This window comes from Electrona antarctica, assembly GCF_951216825.1.
Source record: "Electrona antarctica genome assembly, chromosome: 10".
Taxonomy (NCBI): domain Eukaryota; kingdom Metazoa; phylum Chordata; class Actinopteri; order Myctophiformes; family Myctophidae; genus Electrona; species Electrona antarctica.
In genome coordinates this window covers 46,837,664-46,853,133 of record NC_136791.1, presented here as the reverse complement: position 1 = coordinate 46,853,133, position 15,470 = coordinate 46,837,664, and the positions used below count along the sequence as shown (strand labels likewise).

Below are 15,470 nucleotides of genomic sequence, written 5' to 3'. Positions count from 1 at the left end.
GGGTGGGAATTATGATGAGCACACGCAGCTAAAACTCTTCAGTGAGAAGTCTGCTTCGTGTCTTTCATTACATGCATCCATTCAAAGATCAACTGAAACCCAAGCTCCCACAAAAAAGAAAAACTTGGCTCGGCAGCATTATTTGGGTTACAGAACAGAGACATAGACAACAGTGAACCCCATCAGCAGCGTAGTGGGTGAAAGTGAAGCTGTTATGACAGGTGAGTGAACGGAGTGAGTATACAGTAGATCCAACTGTGGGAAGGTGAAATGGGAGACAGTGGGAAGGAGATTAGGAGACCTAAAGCATTATATTTTCCTCTTTTCTGAGTCACGTGGATTGCCTGTGCAGACTGCAGATGTGGGAGGTGTGTGTGTGTGTGTGTGTGTGTGTGTGTGTGTGTGTGTGTGTGTGTGTGTGTGTGTGTGTGTGTGTGTGTGTGTGTGTGTGTGTGTGTGTGTGTGTGTGTGTGTGTGTGTGTGTGTGTGTGTGTGTGTGTGTGTGTGTGTGTGTGTGTGTGTGTGTGTGTGTGTGTGCTCAACCACTTATATGCACGCACGCACGCACTGTCGGTATGTTGATGCATTGCATTTACCATCTTGACTCCCGAGTCCCGAAGCAGGGAGATCTCCCTGCATTATCTCTTTGTGTACTTGCTGAATGCTTGTGGTCTATATTATCTCTTATCTTGTGGCCTGCCTGGGCCTCATGCAGCCGAGTCTTTTAGCTCTATAAAGTAACTCTCCACTTCTCTATCACTTCTGCCTTGTCATCCGTGTCAGGGAAAGATGGATCACAGAGAGCTGCGGAACATTAGTTCAGAGGTGTTCACCAACTTCACCTCAAAGAAACACTGATTTATAATGTAGGCATTTAACACGCTGTTATCCAGAGCGACTTACAAAGTGCAAGTATAAGAGTTGGCACTATAAGAACCAACAAATATAAGTGGTTGAGTAATTACAGTACTAAGAAAAACAATTGTGCCAGATAGCAATGCACTCTGCTAAACGACAATCAGTCTCACGATTATAGTGCTTCGGTATTTTATAACATTTAAACGGTGTTTATTATATTTCAATCCTCACGTTATGGCCAGTGGTTGATAAGAGACAATAGTCAACAACCCGCAAACCCCTGGCACGGATCTCGTGTGCCACCGCTACATGACCATTCGATCACGACCACAAACATCAACCTCAAATGTCACAGTCTCAAACTGGGAAAGTCCAAGTGGTTTGTCTTGACAACAGTGCTGCTCTGGACTATGAGGAGATTGTTTGGCCTTTATGACAGATATTGTTGCTGCCGTGGCGAAAGACAGTTTGTATTGCTTAATATAAAACCCACAGGCAGACTTACTGTGTGTGTGTGTGTGTGTGTGTGTGTGTGTGTGTGTGTGTGTGTGTGTGTGTGTGTGTGTGTGTGTGTGTGTGTGTGTGTGTGTGTGTGTGTGTGTGTGTGTGTGTGTGTGTGTGTGTGTGTGTGTGTGTGTGTGTGTGTGTGTGTGTGTGTGTGTGTGTGTGGGTGGGTGGGTGGGTGGGTGGGGGGCATTACCCCAGGTGAAGGAGTTGAAGTATCTCGGGGCCTTGTTCACGACGAGTGAGGGGAGGACGGAGAAGGAGATCAGCCGGAGAATCGGAGCGGCAGGGGGCGGTATTGCAGTCGCTGTACCGCACTGTGGTGACGAAAAGAGAGTTGCGCCAGAAGGCAAAGCTCTGTCTACTGAGCAATCTTCATTCCTACTCTCACCTATGGTCATGAAGTGTGGGTAATGACCGAAAGAATAAGGAAGCCAGCTTAGGTGGTTCGGGCATCTGGTTAGGATGCCTCTCGGGTGTCTCCCTATAGGGAGGTCCTCGACGCACGTCCCACTGGGAGGAGACCCCGGGGCAGACCAAGGCGCAGTTGGAGGAAACACATCGACTCACTGGCCTTGGAACGTCTCGGGATCCCCCCAGGAGGAAGTCACTGATGTTGCTCTGGAGACGGAAGTCTGGAGCTCTCTGGTGGAGCTGTTGCCCCCGCGACCAGACTACGGATAAGCGGTTGAAGATGGATGGATGGATGGATGGATGGATGGATGGATGGGGGGGACAAGGTTTCTGCCCGACAGCCATGATATGTTTGTAACTAATGATATTGATAACTTGGTGAGGCCTGCTGGTACAAACACAAACTAGATGCTTGCCAATTATTCCAAACCGACAAAAAAAAAGGCCATGTCAGCCTAATTGACAGAGCTTGAAATTTGTATTTCAGAGACCAATAACAAACGGCTAACAAGAGAGAGAGCGGCGGCGGTGGCTCAGGGGTAGAGTGCCTGGATGGTAACCGTAAGGTCGCCAGTTCGAACCCGGGCTCCCCCAGAGTTACTGTCGAAGGGTCCTTGAGCAAGACACTGAACCCCTAATTGCTCCCGATGTGCTAGTTGGTGCCTTGCATGGTTTCCGCTGCCATCGGTGTATGAATGTGTGTGTGAATGGGTGAATGTAATGCCCAATCTCTGTAAAGCGCCTTGGATAAAGGCGCTATATAAATGCAGCATTTTTATTTACCATTTAGAGAGAGAAAGCAAAGCTGGACAATGAAAAACGTAAGCTAGACTGCATTGTTGTAATGTGGCAGCAGGCGTTGGAAAACTTGCCATTTGAAATGTATATTCCAATCCTGAACGGAGAAAACAGCACGAGAACAGATGCCTGGCCCAGACATCAAAGTAATAAAGCTTTTTGCTGTACGTCGTACCCCCATTTGTCCTACATTCTATGGTATCTCTGCGAGCAAAAAAAAGGCTCTCAGACAAAAGAGAGGTGAGCTCACTTCTTCTGAGCTCTATTTGTCTCCCATACTGTACCTGCCATCTGGAATATCTATCAGGTTAAAGAGCCATGCCTCATTTTTACTGTAATCAACAACAGATTCTCTGCTGAGGCATAAAAATTGGAGGCCTGCCACGTTGGATTTAGTTTTTTCTGCCTTGAATGTATTGACCAAAGATCAATATATATAATAGCCTATATGCTGTACCATGCCAGGTAGTTAACCCATTCTGACCTGAGATCAGATTCTAAAAATGTCTTCTACATCCTGACAGTTTTCTGAAAAAGCTATGTTTCCATGTCAGTCGTTCTTCGATTTTTCAAAAATAGCAGACCTACAAGCTCATAGCGCGCCACTCGGTGGCGCGCTATGAGCTTGTAGATCTGCTATTTTTCAATAGCTAAAGCATAACATGATGCTAACACCAAAAGGGGTTCCCGCCCAAAATGCGTTAAACGCATGCATAATAGATCACAATGTAACATTGCTCTATAATAAAACATCAACAGGATGTGATCCTATAAAATCTATCCCTCCTCCTCACACAGCACAGCATGCATTTGACCTAGAATCATTTGCACTTATATTTCAATCCAAAATATTTTTTTTGTACAGGGTCTGAAATAAGGAGGAATGCAGTGGCTCAGCAATCCTGTAGATATCATCTGACACCACTGTTGTGCACAACGGGAAGGAGGGAGGTAAAGACAAAACACACACACACACACACACACACACACACACACACACACACACACACACACACACACACACACACACACACACACACCACAAAAATGTCCAGCTTCTGTATTTATTAACAGTATATCCACCATCAAAGCTCAGGGGGTATCAAAGCTCAGGGGGTTGGGGGGGGGGGGGGGGGGGGGACATATTCAGCTCAATGCACAGACTATAAGTTCCAGTTTCCATAAAACACTGTGTTTCAATTATTTGCGTGGGTCTGGGAGGTGAAAACGGCACAAAACGACTTTCAAGAGCTAATGTTGACCCAAGGAACAACCTACTCTCTCCCTCCCTGATCTCTGAAAGGATCCCCTATGGTCTGCAGTACAGTACAGTCTGCACTAGAACTACAACAGTAGTAGTTAGAAAGCCATAAAATACATTGGTCCCTGACAGCACTTCTCCTTAAAATGCTGTTTACCTGTATAGAGAGAGAGAGAGAGAGAGAGAGAGAGAGACACAGCCGCCATGTCCACTTTGATGTTGATGCTACAGTGTATGCAGTCTATGCACCAAAATGAGGCCTAATTGTTAAATTCAGGACTTGTTGTTCTTGCCTATGGTTCTCACTTCCCTCTGTTTCCACCTCATTCTCAGCCACCCACTGAGCATTTTGTTGGTCTAATAGACGTATAATATTCGTCTAAAGGGCCGTCTAAAAATTGGATAAAAAACATCTAAAAATGACGTCTATATATAGACGGTCTATATATAGACGGTCTATATATAGACGTTTAAACAACCGCTAATCAACGACTAATCTAAAAATAGACGTCTAAAAAACTTTCATTTTTAGACGTTTTATCCCATTTTTAGACGCACGTCTCGTCTAATAGCTGGCTATTGCTCAGTGGGCACGTGGTGGTGGTGTTGTTGTTGTGTTCATGGCACTTCCTTCATTGGCAATCCATTCTTTGTAAGACACTCTGGATAAGAGTGCTTGCTAAATGCTTAAATTGCATTTGTATGTTGTCTTCCACGTCATCAGCCACTGTGTCGACATAATAACGTAATCAATTACGTTATAAAGTACCAGTTGTCCTTGCTCTTCACGTTTGAAGACAAGATCACTATCACTTCATTTACATCCTTAATCCATTTTGGGTGGGAACCCCTTTTGATGTTTTAAGCATTCTGTTCTACTTTAGCTATTGAAAAATAGCAGATCTACAAGCGCATAGCACGCCACTCGAGCTTGTAGGTCTGCTATTTTTGAAAAGTCGTGGTCCTTGACATGAAAATGTTTGAGAACGACTGACATAGAAACATGGGTTTTTCAGAAAACTGTCACGATTTAGAAGACATTTGTAGAATCCGTCTCGGTCGAAATGGGTTAAACAAGGTTCTTCCTGAAGTCACCTGCAGACAGAACCATGTACACACATTAGGGTGTGTGGGGTTGGCCCCCTCTCTAACACAGACAGACATTCCTGGAGTTCATTTGGCAAATTACAATTCAGAGAGAGGGTGATCGAGACTTGGAGCGTGGCCAAGGTAAACCAAGACCAGCCGGTAGACTAGAGGGATATTTTCTGGGTCAGACTGGTCAACGCCATGCCTAACAGTGCCCTTGATGTTTATAAGCAGACAAGAGGCATCTATATACAGTAAGAACTGCACTTCCACAGTGAAAAGAAACTGCAAAAATTCCTATATCTCTCCCATGCACGACTCCCATTAGTGGCCGAGGTTTAAACTGTTGACCACAGTGCATTTAGAGTGATCTGCAATGCAAGCGGGGGCCGTGGCGCTTAGCTTAGCTCTGGTTAGCATCTATCCTACATACTGTAAACTGAGGAGGCATCCTGGAGGATCCATTAAGCCATTATAATGAACCAACCTCTCTGAACCACTGACTTTGGCAGGAAATGGCTTTTTCCATATTCCCTCCGAGTCTTATCCCTGCACTCTTACTCCCGGGCCATGCAGCGCCTCTCCCTGGCAAAACTCTCATAAAAATAGACAAATAAAATGACCACAATCACACGGTTAGTGCAAGGACAAAGCTAATATGACCGTCAAACATACTTCCGCTTAGTAGTTACGGTACAGTAAAGTCTTGAAATTACAGTCATGGGTTATTTTTATGTAATTGGAGGTCGGGGAAATTTGTTGAATACTTTACCAAGGTACTCTAGGATGCCTTTAACAGCATATTCAGGGCCCTGCCGAAGAAAACTAGTCTTTCAGCTTTCTCGGGTGAATTTGTTTTTCAAATATAGACAGCTAGTGTATATTAAATCAAATTAAAAATGATTGAATCACCACCCCAGAACGGGAGGCATCAGCATTACACTTAGTCAGCCCATGCCCATTTGAACCCATTTTGGGCGGGAACCCCTTTTGGTGTTAGCATTATGTTATGCTTTAGCTATTGAAAAATAGCAGATCTACAAGCTCATAGCGCGCCACCGAGTGGCGCGCTACGAGCTTGTAGGTCTGCTATTTTTGAAAAATCGAAGAACGACAGAAAACTGTCAGGATTTAGAAGACATTTATATTGAAAAGACACTTATTCTCTCAGGCTTATGGCATATAGTTTGTGATTGTTGTTGGTACATTTTGCAAAGCGTCCTTGGGTTCATGAAAGGCGCTATTATTACTATTATTATTATGCCCATGCCCTTCCGTTCCCTACTGATTTAGCACCATACTGTACCTCGTTCAAGTAACAACAACGACAGACATGGTCAACTAGTCATTACAAACTATTACACTTTATACTGTACTGCTCTGCTCCATGTAAAATATAGGCCAATAGGCACACAGGGCAGCAGCATCGGTAACGGAAAATACAGCCTTGGCTCGGGACTACAGGCTGGAAAAGTAGAGAAAGCTGAGCTTGCTTATAGGTCTGACCTAGATTCAGTGCCCTGTCAAAGGCATATATTATCTAATCCAAGGTAAGGGAAACTACAGCCGGCTGCACGGCCGGGCGCAGCCACAGTATACAGAAACAATGGCTTTATTCCAGAGTGAGACAACAGTTGGACAACTCCTATTAGTTTAACCCATTTTGGAATGAGGTCGATAAAAAAAGGCTTCAAAATCATAAAAAAAATCTGAAAAACCCATGTTTCTATGTCAGTGGTGCTCAACTTTTTTCATGTCAAGGACCCCCAGAATTATCTCTATTGGGCCACGGACCTCCATCTCAAAATTATGTAGTTCCAGGGACCCTCCCAGAAGCCAATATTTTAGTTAAAAATGTTCGCTCTGAAATATATATTAAAAGATTTGCGCCACATTTTCACAACTTTTCAAAAATAGCAGACCTACAAACTCGTAGCGCGCCACTCGGTGGCGCGCTATGAGCTTGTAGATCTGCTATTTTTCAATAGCTAAAGCATAACATGATGCTAACACCAAAAGGGGTTCCCGCCTAAAATGGGTTAACTTTAGTAAGTAAAAAGCTCAGGTGCTGTGAAATGTCAATACTATAGATCTATGGCATAATGGCAAAATTCCCGCTCTGTGCACTCACAACTCTTGTTGCACAGCTCATATAAAACAAATTGGGGACCATTGAGATTGAATTAGATGAGAATTATGTCCATGATGTGAGGAGATTTTCCGTACGGCCATCCCAGAATCTCTGCAGGGGAACCATGCTGACTTAATCCATTCTGTACGGGAACCCCTTTTGGTGTTTTAAACATTATGTTATAATTTAGCTATTGAAAAATAGCAGATCTACAAGCTCATAGCGCGCCACCGCTATGAGCTTGTATCTGCTATTTTTGAAAAATCGTTAAAATGTGGCGCAAATCATTGAATATATATTTCAGAGCGAACATTTTTAACTAAAATATTTGCTTCTGGGGGTCCCTGGAACATTTGTGGCAGCGGTGGCCGAACGGATAGCGGCGCGGTCTAGATACCGGAAGGTTCCCAGTTCGAATCAGCCGTCCGACACGTTAAAAATTACCACCGCTGAAATGCCCTTGAACAAGGCATCAACCACTACGATGAAATGTGTTCTATGAGCAGGGCCTGGCTGGAAACAAGTTCTTGAGCTTAGCCCAGATACCCTGGGTAAATATAGATTTCATTTCATTTCATTTCACATATTTTCAGATGGGGGTCCGTGGCCCAATAGAGATAATTCTGGGGGTCCTTGACATGAAAAAGGTTGAGCACAACTGACATAGAAACATAGGTTTTTCAGAATTTCAGAATGGATTTAGAAGCCTTTTTTAATTGACCTCAGTCCAAAATGGGTTAAATGTGTGGTGTTGCTTTACACGGGAAAAAGTCCATGTTGTAGGATACAGCTCAGACGTCCATAAAACCCAATACCAACCTTTTGTCATGATATCTGACACTTTAGTGCCTCAAGTTCATAAAGAGCATATATTCACCACTTATTTCTGTGATTCACAGATCAGTATGTCAGGACCTATAAAAAGGTGCACAATTGTGCTGCTGGCCATCGGATGCTAAACAAAACGAGACATGGATTCGTTAGCATTAATAGCTGAAGGATAGAATGATGTCACTTAACACAGGGGTTCTCAACCTTTTTGGCCGGGGACCCCCGAAAATGCTTTGGCAACGTCTCGGGACCCACGCCCCGCCCCCTCCCAATATAAATTGACTGCTACAATAACCTTAATAATAGAGACAATACACCATAAATAAATACTGAAACCATCATCATTAGGGAAGGTGTATGCATGTACTATGTATACTATATGTAAACTCTTCATTTCCACTTTACAGCCATTCAGTTGCAAAAAAAAACCTTTTTTTTTTTTTTTTTTGAAAATAATTTGGGGACCCCCCAAAATAATTTGGCGACCCCTCGAGGGGTCGCGACCCACGGGTTGAGAACCCCTGACTTAACATAACAGCTAGAGGAGCTTTAGCCTGCTTTGCTTTCCAATGCAGGAGGCATATCAAGGTTTGAGTTTAAGAATCCTTAGTTGTGCTCATGGAAACAGCCCCGCAGCACCTTGCATTTACTTCAAACCACTGTGGAACTATCAAGCTGAGCCTAATATAATAATGTCCAATAGCCTTGGGCTCTGTTTTAAGTAGCAGAGACCAGTGTGGACTACCGTTTTGCTCTGTGTAAAACTGGCGACGGATTTGGAACAGCACACAAGATAGGAAAATTACTGTATCAGAACTTGAGAATGATGTCATAATATCAGTTGCATCGAGAAAGAGACAGGATCTTAAAGGGACACTTCACCCTTTTTGCAAAAAATATATATGTTAATGACGTTTAGAAGCTTTAGAACACTTTCCTGGGGGTCTTTATGTGTGTAATATGTGGTTTTAGATATTTTAGATTTTAGAAGTGAGCCCAGTGTATCTGATGTCATCGACACTGGGCTTACTTCCTTCCTGGATTACTTCCCATAATACTTTGGTGCACTGCTCCTCCTTGTGGATAGGGGGAGGGCCGTCTTACTGAGACAACATGTAGTCCAGGAAGGAAGTGAGCCCACTAGTGTCCATGACATCAGAGACACAGGGCTCACTGCTACAATCTAAAATATCTAAAACCACATATTACACACATAAAGACTCCCAGGAAAGTGTTCTAAAGCTTCTAAACGTCATTTTTTTTGCAAAAAGTCCCTTTAAGGGTCTAAGTGACGAGGTTCAGTAGTGTAGTATCGCCACACAAAACACAAACATGGCACGACAACTGTTGAGCTGAAATAGTGGCATAGAGGCGTAGCTTTCTGCTAAAACCCATGCATGCACACCAAGTTCAAGCAGATTCTGGAGGCAGGGCCTCATATAAGGCCCCTGGTAAAAAAAAAGGACTTCAAGGTGTTGGGAATATCCGCCTCACGGAGGCTCCCCCGTGGGTTCAAGTCCTTCTAGACCACGGAGAGAAAACAAATAGGGCCCAGTCAAAAAACGGACACACGTGACACTTCAAAGCAGTCCCACTCTATTGACTCTCTTCCTTAAGGCCACTGTGCCTTGGGCTTTCACTCATGCCCAAAGTGAAACCCCCAAGTCCAGTTGCTTCCATGGTCACCATTTCTCCTCCCTCCTCTACCCTGTGAGGAACACATGAGGCCCATTACCGTTTTACTGTCCCAGCACACCATTCAAGCCATACGTCAAAGCCTGTTACTGGACCCCATCCCTCTCCCTTCTTCACCCCACTGATGAAGAAGACATATCCTATTAAAAATAGAAATATATATAAGTAGGTATATCCTCAAGCTGCTTTCTATGGTGATTTGAGGTATGGTCTAAAAAAGGTGCATTCATTCATTACAATTAGCCTAAATTACAAAACATAATTGATCAGTCTTACTGGTGCAAGATCTAATCTCTAAGAACCCCCCACCCACCCCCAATTTCATTTGTAATGTTTACAGGGAAAATGTATATATTGATTGATGAAGGTACATGATTTGAAGGTACTTTTCTTTTAATATTTTGGCTATTTTCCAGAATTAGCACATGAACTAGGCTAGTATCATTATGTTCAATAACTCAATAATGAAATGGACAATCAGTATAATTGTTTACATACTGGAGTTTGACTCACAGTTGACACACTGATTGTTGAATAAGTTCAAGTTTGCAGAACAAAAGCTCCTCCCCACACACGTGCACACACACACACACACACACACACACACACACACAAGGATCATACCGTAGATATTCCTGCAAAGTGTTAAATTGTACAATGTGCATATTCTCTCAGTGACAATCATCAATACTTGCTAAAGTGTAAATGGCATAATGCTCCTAAAAGGCAGCCTACAGTAGTCCCTGTTTCCTACAGGCTTCTCCTGTGGTTAAACAGCTGACTAAGGACTCTCCACAGATGGCATTTGTAAATCCCAGCATTGCCTTGCCTTTTCTTTCCGTTAGAGTAAGGCAGAATAATTAATATATGAGCCTGGAAGACATTCCTCCTGCTAAAGGCAACATTCTGGCCCACAGCCTAAACCAACAATGGGGGGAAAAAAACAGGCCTGACTGCAAGCCAAAGTGAGCCTCCAGATGGAGCTAAGGCACAGCTCGCAGGCTGAGGACAAAGAGAGAGAGAGGGAGAGGGAGATGCTGTAGTAGAGTGTATTGTAGAGAGGATAGGACAGAGAGAGGAGATGGGGGTGTTTAGGAGGAGGAGGAGGGAGGGAGGACTTTTGGGGATGCAAGAACGAAAGGAACCATTGATTGTTTTCATGGAAATGTCTGTGTTTGTTTATGTTGGAGAGGTGTGTGTGTGTGTGTGTGTGTGTGTGCGTGTGTGCGTGCGTGCGTGCGTGCGCATGTGTAGTGTGTGTACTGCATAGAGTGTGTGTGCCATGCGTCCGCACATCACTTGTTTCGGCGCTCGCGTGTTTTGTTTTGAACACTCACCGGTCTCGCTCTTGTCGATGACGTCCACCATCTCGCCAGCTTGCAGGCTGATCTCGGCCGGTTCCTGTTTCTCATAGTTGGCCACCACCACATACTGCTCCAGGAGCATGGGGTCCGAGGCGTCCAGACCTGGGGTGGAGGGGAAGAAACACGCCGTCAGCCAGCTGCCAGCCATGGGCCCGCGAGATCGGCCGCCGCCGCCGGGCACCCGTTGTGCCATAGGCCAATTTGTCAGCAGAGCTGAGCCAATGGGAATACACGCGGGGCTCAGTACATCTTCCTAAGAGTCTGGCCATAGAGGTGCATCCCTCTCCAAGCCCAGCAGCGAGGGCAGTGGAGAGCTTGAAAGCATAGGGGGGGTGTAGAGAAATGTCTCTCTCCAGCAGGTCAAGCATCAATCGGTCAACTGAAAAGAGTCCATTCTACGCCCGTGGGTGGGGGTGCTTATCCATCTGGTCCAACAAAGTATGTAGATAGAGGTTTAATGTTTTCAGGGGGAAACGGAGATGATAGAAGAGGAAGAAAATAAGAGAGAATTGGAGAGAACCAGTATATAGGATGAAAGAGCAAAGGAGCTATTGCCAGTTGTGGACAGGACAGTGGAGTGGGAGAGAGAGAGAGTCGGTTTCCCCTGGAAAATAAACAGTCTGCTAAAAAGCCTCCTTCTTCTCGGTCGGGGCTGGAGCAGGAAGAAGGGTAGGGGGTTGTGTACGCCAATCATATGAGTCGACACTGGAGGCCTTAAATAGAACCATATGAAGGGGCTGGAGCTGGGCTCTGAGGGCGGCCCTCTGCCTCCGTGAAACACTAGAGCTCTGACTACGGCATGCGAGGCAAGCCAATGGAAACCTCCTGCGTTTCTCTACTCTACTCTAGGTTTAACCGTATGAGCTCAGGCAGTGACTTATATCTTTGGGAAGACATTGAAGCATTGAACAGAGCAGGTGAATAACAGGAAATTATATTAGTTTTTCATTTGTCAAGGTGTATGGGTGAAATATTGTGCCCCCAAACATAAATGAAAGCTACTGTATGGTCAAATCATGCACCTATTGGATTGAGCAAGATCTATTGACGTCCCCTATATGAGTGGTTCCCAAACTTTTTTGTGTCAAGGACCCCCAAATCAACATTTATTATGCCACGGACCCCCCATTTTGAAAACATATGCCAGTGACCCCGATAAGGGAGGATTTTTACGGCTCTAGCAGTGATTCTGAAACATGTTAATTTCATGGACCCCCAGTTTAACACGCATTATGCTACGGACCCCTGATTTAATGGAATTTCTATCTCTGGTACCCCAATTCATATTGTAAAACCACTGTTAATTTAACTCAACGGGTCCATTTGGTTCCATTTGTACACTCTCTGAGTTACAGACCCATAAGGGTCCATTTGGTTGCAAATGATCATTTAGCTGGGTCCCCCCTGGAACTCCCTCAAGTACCCCTGGGGGTCCCCGGACCCCACTTTGGGAACCACTGCCCTATATGCCCTGCTGGAGTTTATAACTATGAGTGATATCCCATACGTACCCGACCTAAACTCTAGATTAGAGCCTGGAGTTTATAACTATGAGTGATGTCCCATACGTACCCAACCTAAACTCTAGATTAGAGCCTGGAGTTTATAACTATGAGTGATGTCCCATACGTACCCGACCTAAACTCTAGATTAGAGCCTGGAGTTTATAACTATGAGTGATGTCCCATACGTACCCAACCTAAACTCTAGATTAGAGCCTGGAGTTTATAACTATGAGTGATATCCCATACGTACCCGACCTAAACTCTAGATTAGAGCCTGGAGTTTATAACTATGAGTGATATCCCATACGGACCCAACCTAAACTCTAGATTATAGAGTTTATAACTATGAGTGATATCCCATACGGACCCAACCTAAACTCTAGATTAGAGCCTGGAGTTTATAACTATGAGTGATGTCCCATACGTACCCGACCTAAACTCTAGATTAGAGCCTGGAGTTTATAACTATGAGTGATATCCCATACGGACCCAACCTAAACTCTAGATTATAGAGTTTATAACTATGAGTGATATCCCATACGGACCCAACCTAAACTCTAGATTAGAGCCTGGAGTTTATAACTATGAGTGATATCCCATACGTACCCGACCTAAACTCTAGATTAGAGCCTGGAGTTTATAACTATGAGTGATATCCCATACGTACCCAACCTAAACTCTAGATTAGAGCCTGGAGTTTATAACTATGAGTGATGTCCCATACGTACCCAACCTAAACTCTAGATTAGAGCCTGGAGTTTATAACTATGAGTGATGTCCCATACGTACCCAACCTAAACTCTAGATTAGAGCCTGGAGTTTATAACTATGAGTGATATCCCATACGTACCCGACCTAAACTCTAGATTAGAGCCTGGAGTTTATAACTATGAGTGATGTCCCATACGTACCCAACCTAAACTCTAGATTAGAGCCTGGAGTTTATAACTATGAGTGATGTCCCATACGTACCCAACCTAAACTCTAGATTAGAGCCTGGAGTTTATAACTATGAGTGATATCCCATACGTACCCGACCTAAACTCTAGATTAGAGCCTGGAGTTTATAACTATGAGTGATATCCCATACGTACCCGACCTAAACTCTAGATTAGAGCCTGGAGTTTATAACTATGAGTGATATCCCATACGTACCCGACCTAAACTCTAGATTAGAACCTGACCAATGCCAGCTTTTTGGGTCAGATGCCGATCCCCGACTATGTTTTGTACAAAGAATACATGGATACCGGTATGTAAATAGTACATCATTTAATAATATTAATAATATTTATACACTGTAAGCCCTATTCACGTTCAAAAACAGCTCACAGTCACAATCAGGACATATATTGCTGCACAATAGTTGTTAATACCGACGTAGTCAAAAAATGTGAAATAATGGCCGATATATTGGCCCAAAGCCGATAAATCGGTCAGGCTCTACTAAACTGACAAGACCTTTTTTAGGAGCAGAACTAACAAAGATCAGCTGGAGTTGAGAATCGGCCACACAGCTGAGATTCAGTTCACACATTGTTAAGCTACTGATAGCCACAGAGCTCAGACCTAATGAAGGAACACAAGGGTCACATCAAATCCACGCTTTAACCCTTTTAGGCCTGACGTCGAAATTAAAAAAAAAAAGTCTTCTGAAAGAATATATATTCAAAGATTTGTGCCGCATTTTCACGATTTTTCAAAAATAGCAGACCTACAAGCTCGTAGCGCGCCACTCGGTGGCGCGCTATGAGCTTGTAGATCTGCTATTTTTCAATAGCTAAAGTATAACGTAATGCTTAGTTAAAACAGATCTGAGGCTGATTCTACAAAATGTTCTTCTTCTAAATCCTCATCCGCAATGTACATTTTCTGTAGGCCTACTCAACCCCCCCCCCCCCCCCCCCCCCCATCTCAAAATATTCTATTCCAGGGACCACCAAAGCAAAGATTTAAGTACATTTAAATCTTCAAAGATGTGCACACATTTTTCAAATATAGCAGATCTACAAGCTCATAGCCCCCACAAAGTGACACGCTATGTGCTTGTATATCTGCTATTTTGAAAGAATCGTGACACCCACACTTATATATCAAATCTGTTTTCCCGGTCTTAAACCCATTTTGGGCGGGAACCCCTTTTGGTGTTAGCATTATGTTATACTTTAGCTATTGAAAAATAGCAGATCTACAAGCTCATAGCGCGCCACCGAGTGGCGCGCTACGAGCTTGTAGGTCTGCTATTTTTGAAAAATCAAAGAACGACTGACATAGAAACACAGCTTTTTCAGAAAACTGTCAGGATGTAGAAAACATTTTTAGAATCTGATCTCAGGTCAAAATGGGTTAATGATTTAATATGCATTTCTAATCCAGCATCTCAAACTGATCTATGAGATCAGTCTAAATGACAGATTTACAAACACAGAAAGACAGAAACCATCAGGAAAATATCTTTCACCTAACTGTCAGTGAGCGTGCCGTGCTGCATCTCTCCTAATTGAGATCAATTGCTCACGAGTACCGAGAAATATTAAATATGTGAGGTCTTAATCTTGTCTTGAAATGTCTTGGAAAAATCTGCCCCGCAAGCAGATCAGAAAAGCCAAAACAAGCCCCCAAAATGAAACTATTTTTCACAGGGGTAGTAAACTGAGTTTCTGGAACAAGCAAGCTCCCATTTAATTCAGAAGATGGAAAATAACTAAAATCCCATCCAATAAGACAGAAGGTCTGAGGCTTAGATAAGGAGTGTTTCAGACAGCTGGGATTAAGATGCCAGCTCCGAAAAGAGAGTCATCCAGACAACAAACACACTGCCAGACAAGAGATTAACATTTCTGTAAATTAGGATTATATTCCCATTCAGCATTCCCATTCTAAATATATGAAATGTCAGGGAGCGAATAACACGCAAGGGTGAACAGACTCACAACATTAGCGCTAATCTTGCCAAAGATTCTGACAGTGGATTTGTGCGGTGGGTATGTGGTTTTTGAAGCTTTCACATGTTGTTTGTG

General features: G+C 43.7%; 1 protein-coding gene and 1 long non-coding RNA gene across 3 annotated transcripts in view; one reads left to right on the top strand and one right to left on the bottom strand.

Annotated features, from left to right (window-relative positions):
- LOC306931547 (SH3 and PX domain-containing protein 2A-like) overlaps positions 1-15,470 on the bottom strand; it is a 97,227-nt gene that overhangs the window by 20,862 nt on the left and 60,895 nt on the right. For both annotated transcript variants that reach the window (XM_079512954.1, XM_079512955.1), the window contains exon 7: positions 10,919-11,047. In XM_079512954.1, the coding sequence (XP_079369080.1) occupies positions 10,919-11,047 (129 nt within the window). The remainder of the gene's footprint in view (positions 1-10,918; positions 11,048-15,470) is intronic.
- Positions 1-15,470, top strand: part of LOC306931558 — a 67,451-nt gene that overhangs the window by 39,018 nt on the left and 12,963 nt on the right. The window contains exon 3 of the long non-coding RNA XR_013791023.1: positions 3,440-3,525. This is a non-coding gene — a long non-coding RNA (uncharacterized lncRNA). The remainder of the gene's footprint in view (positions 1-3,439; positions 3,526-15,470) is intronic.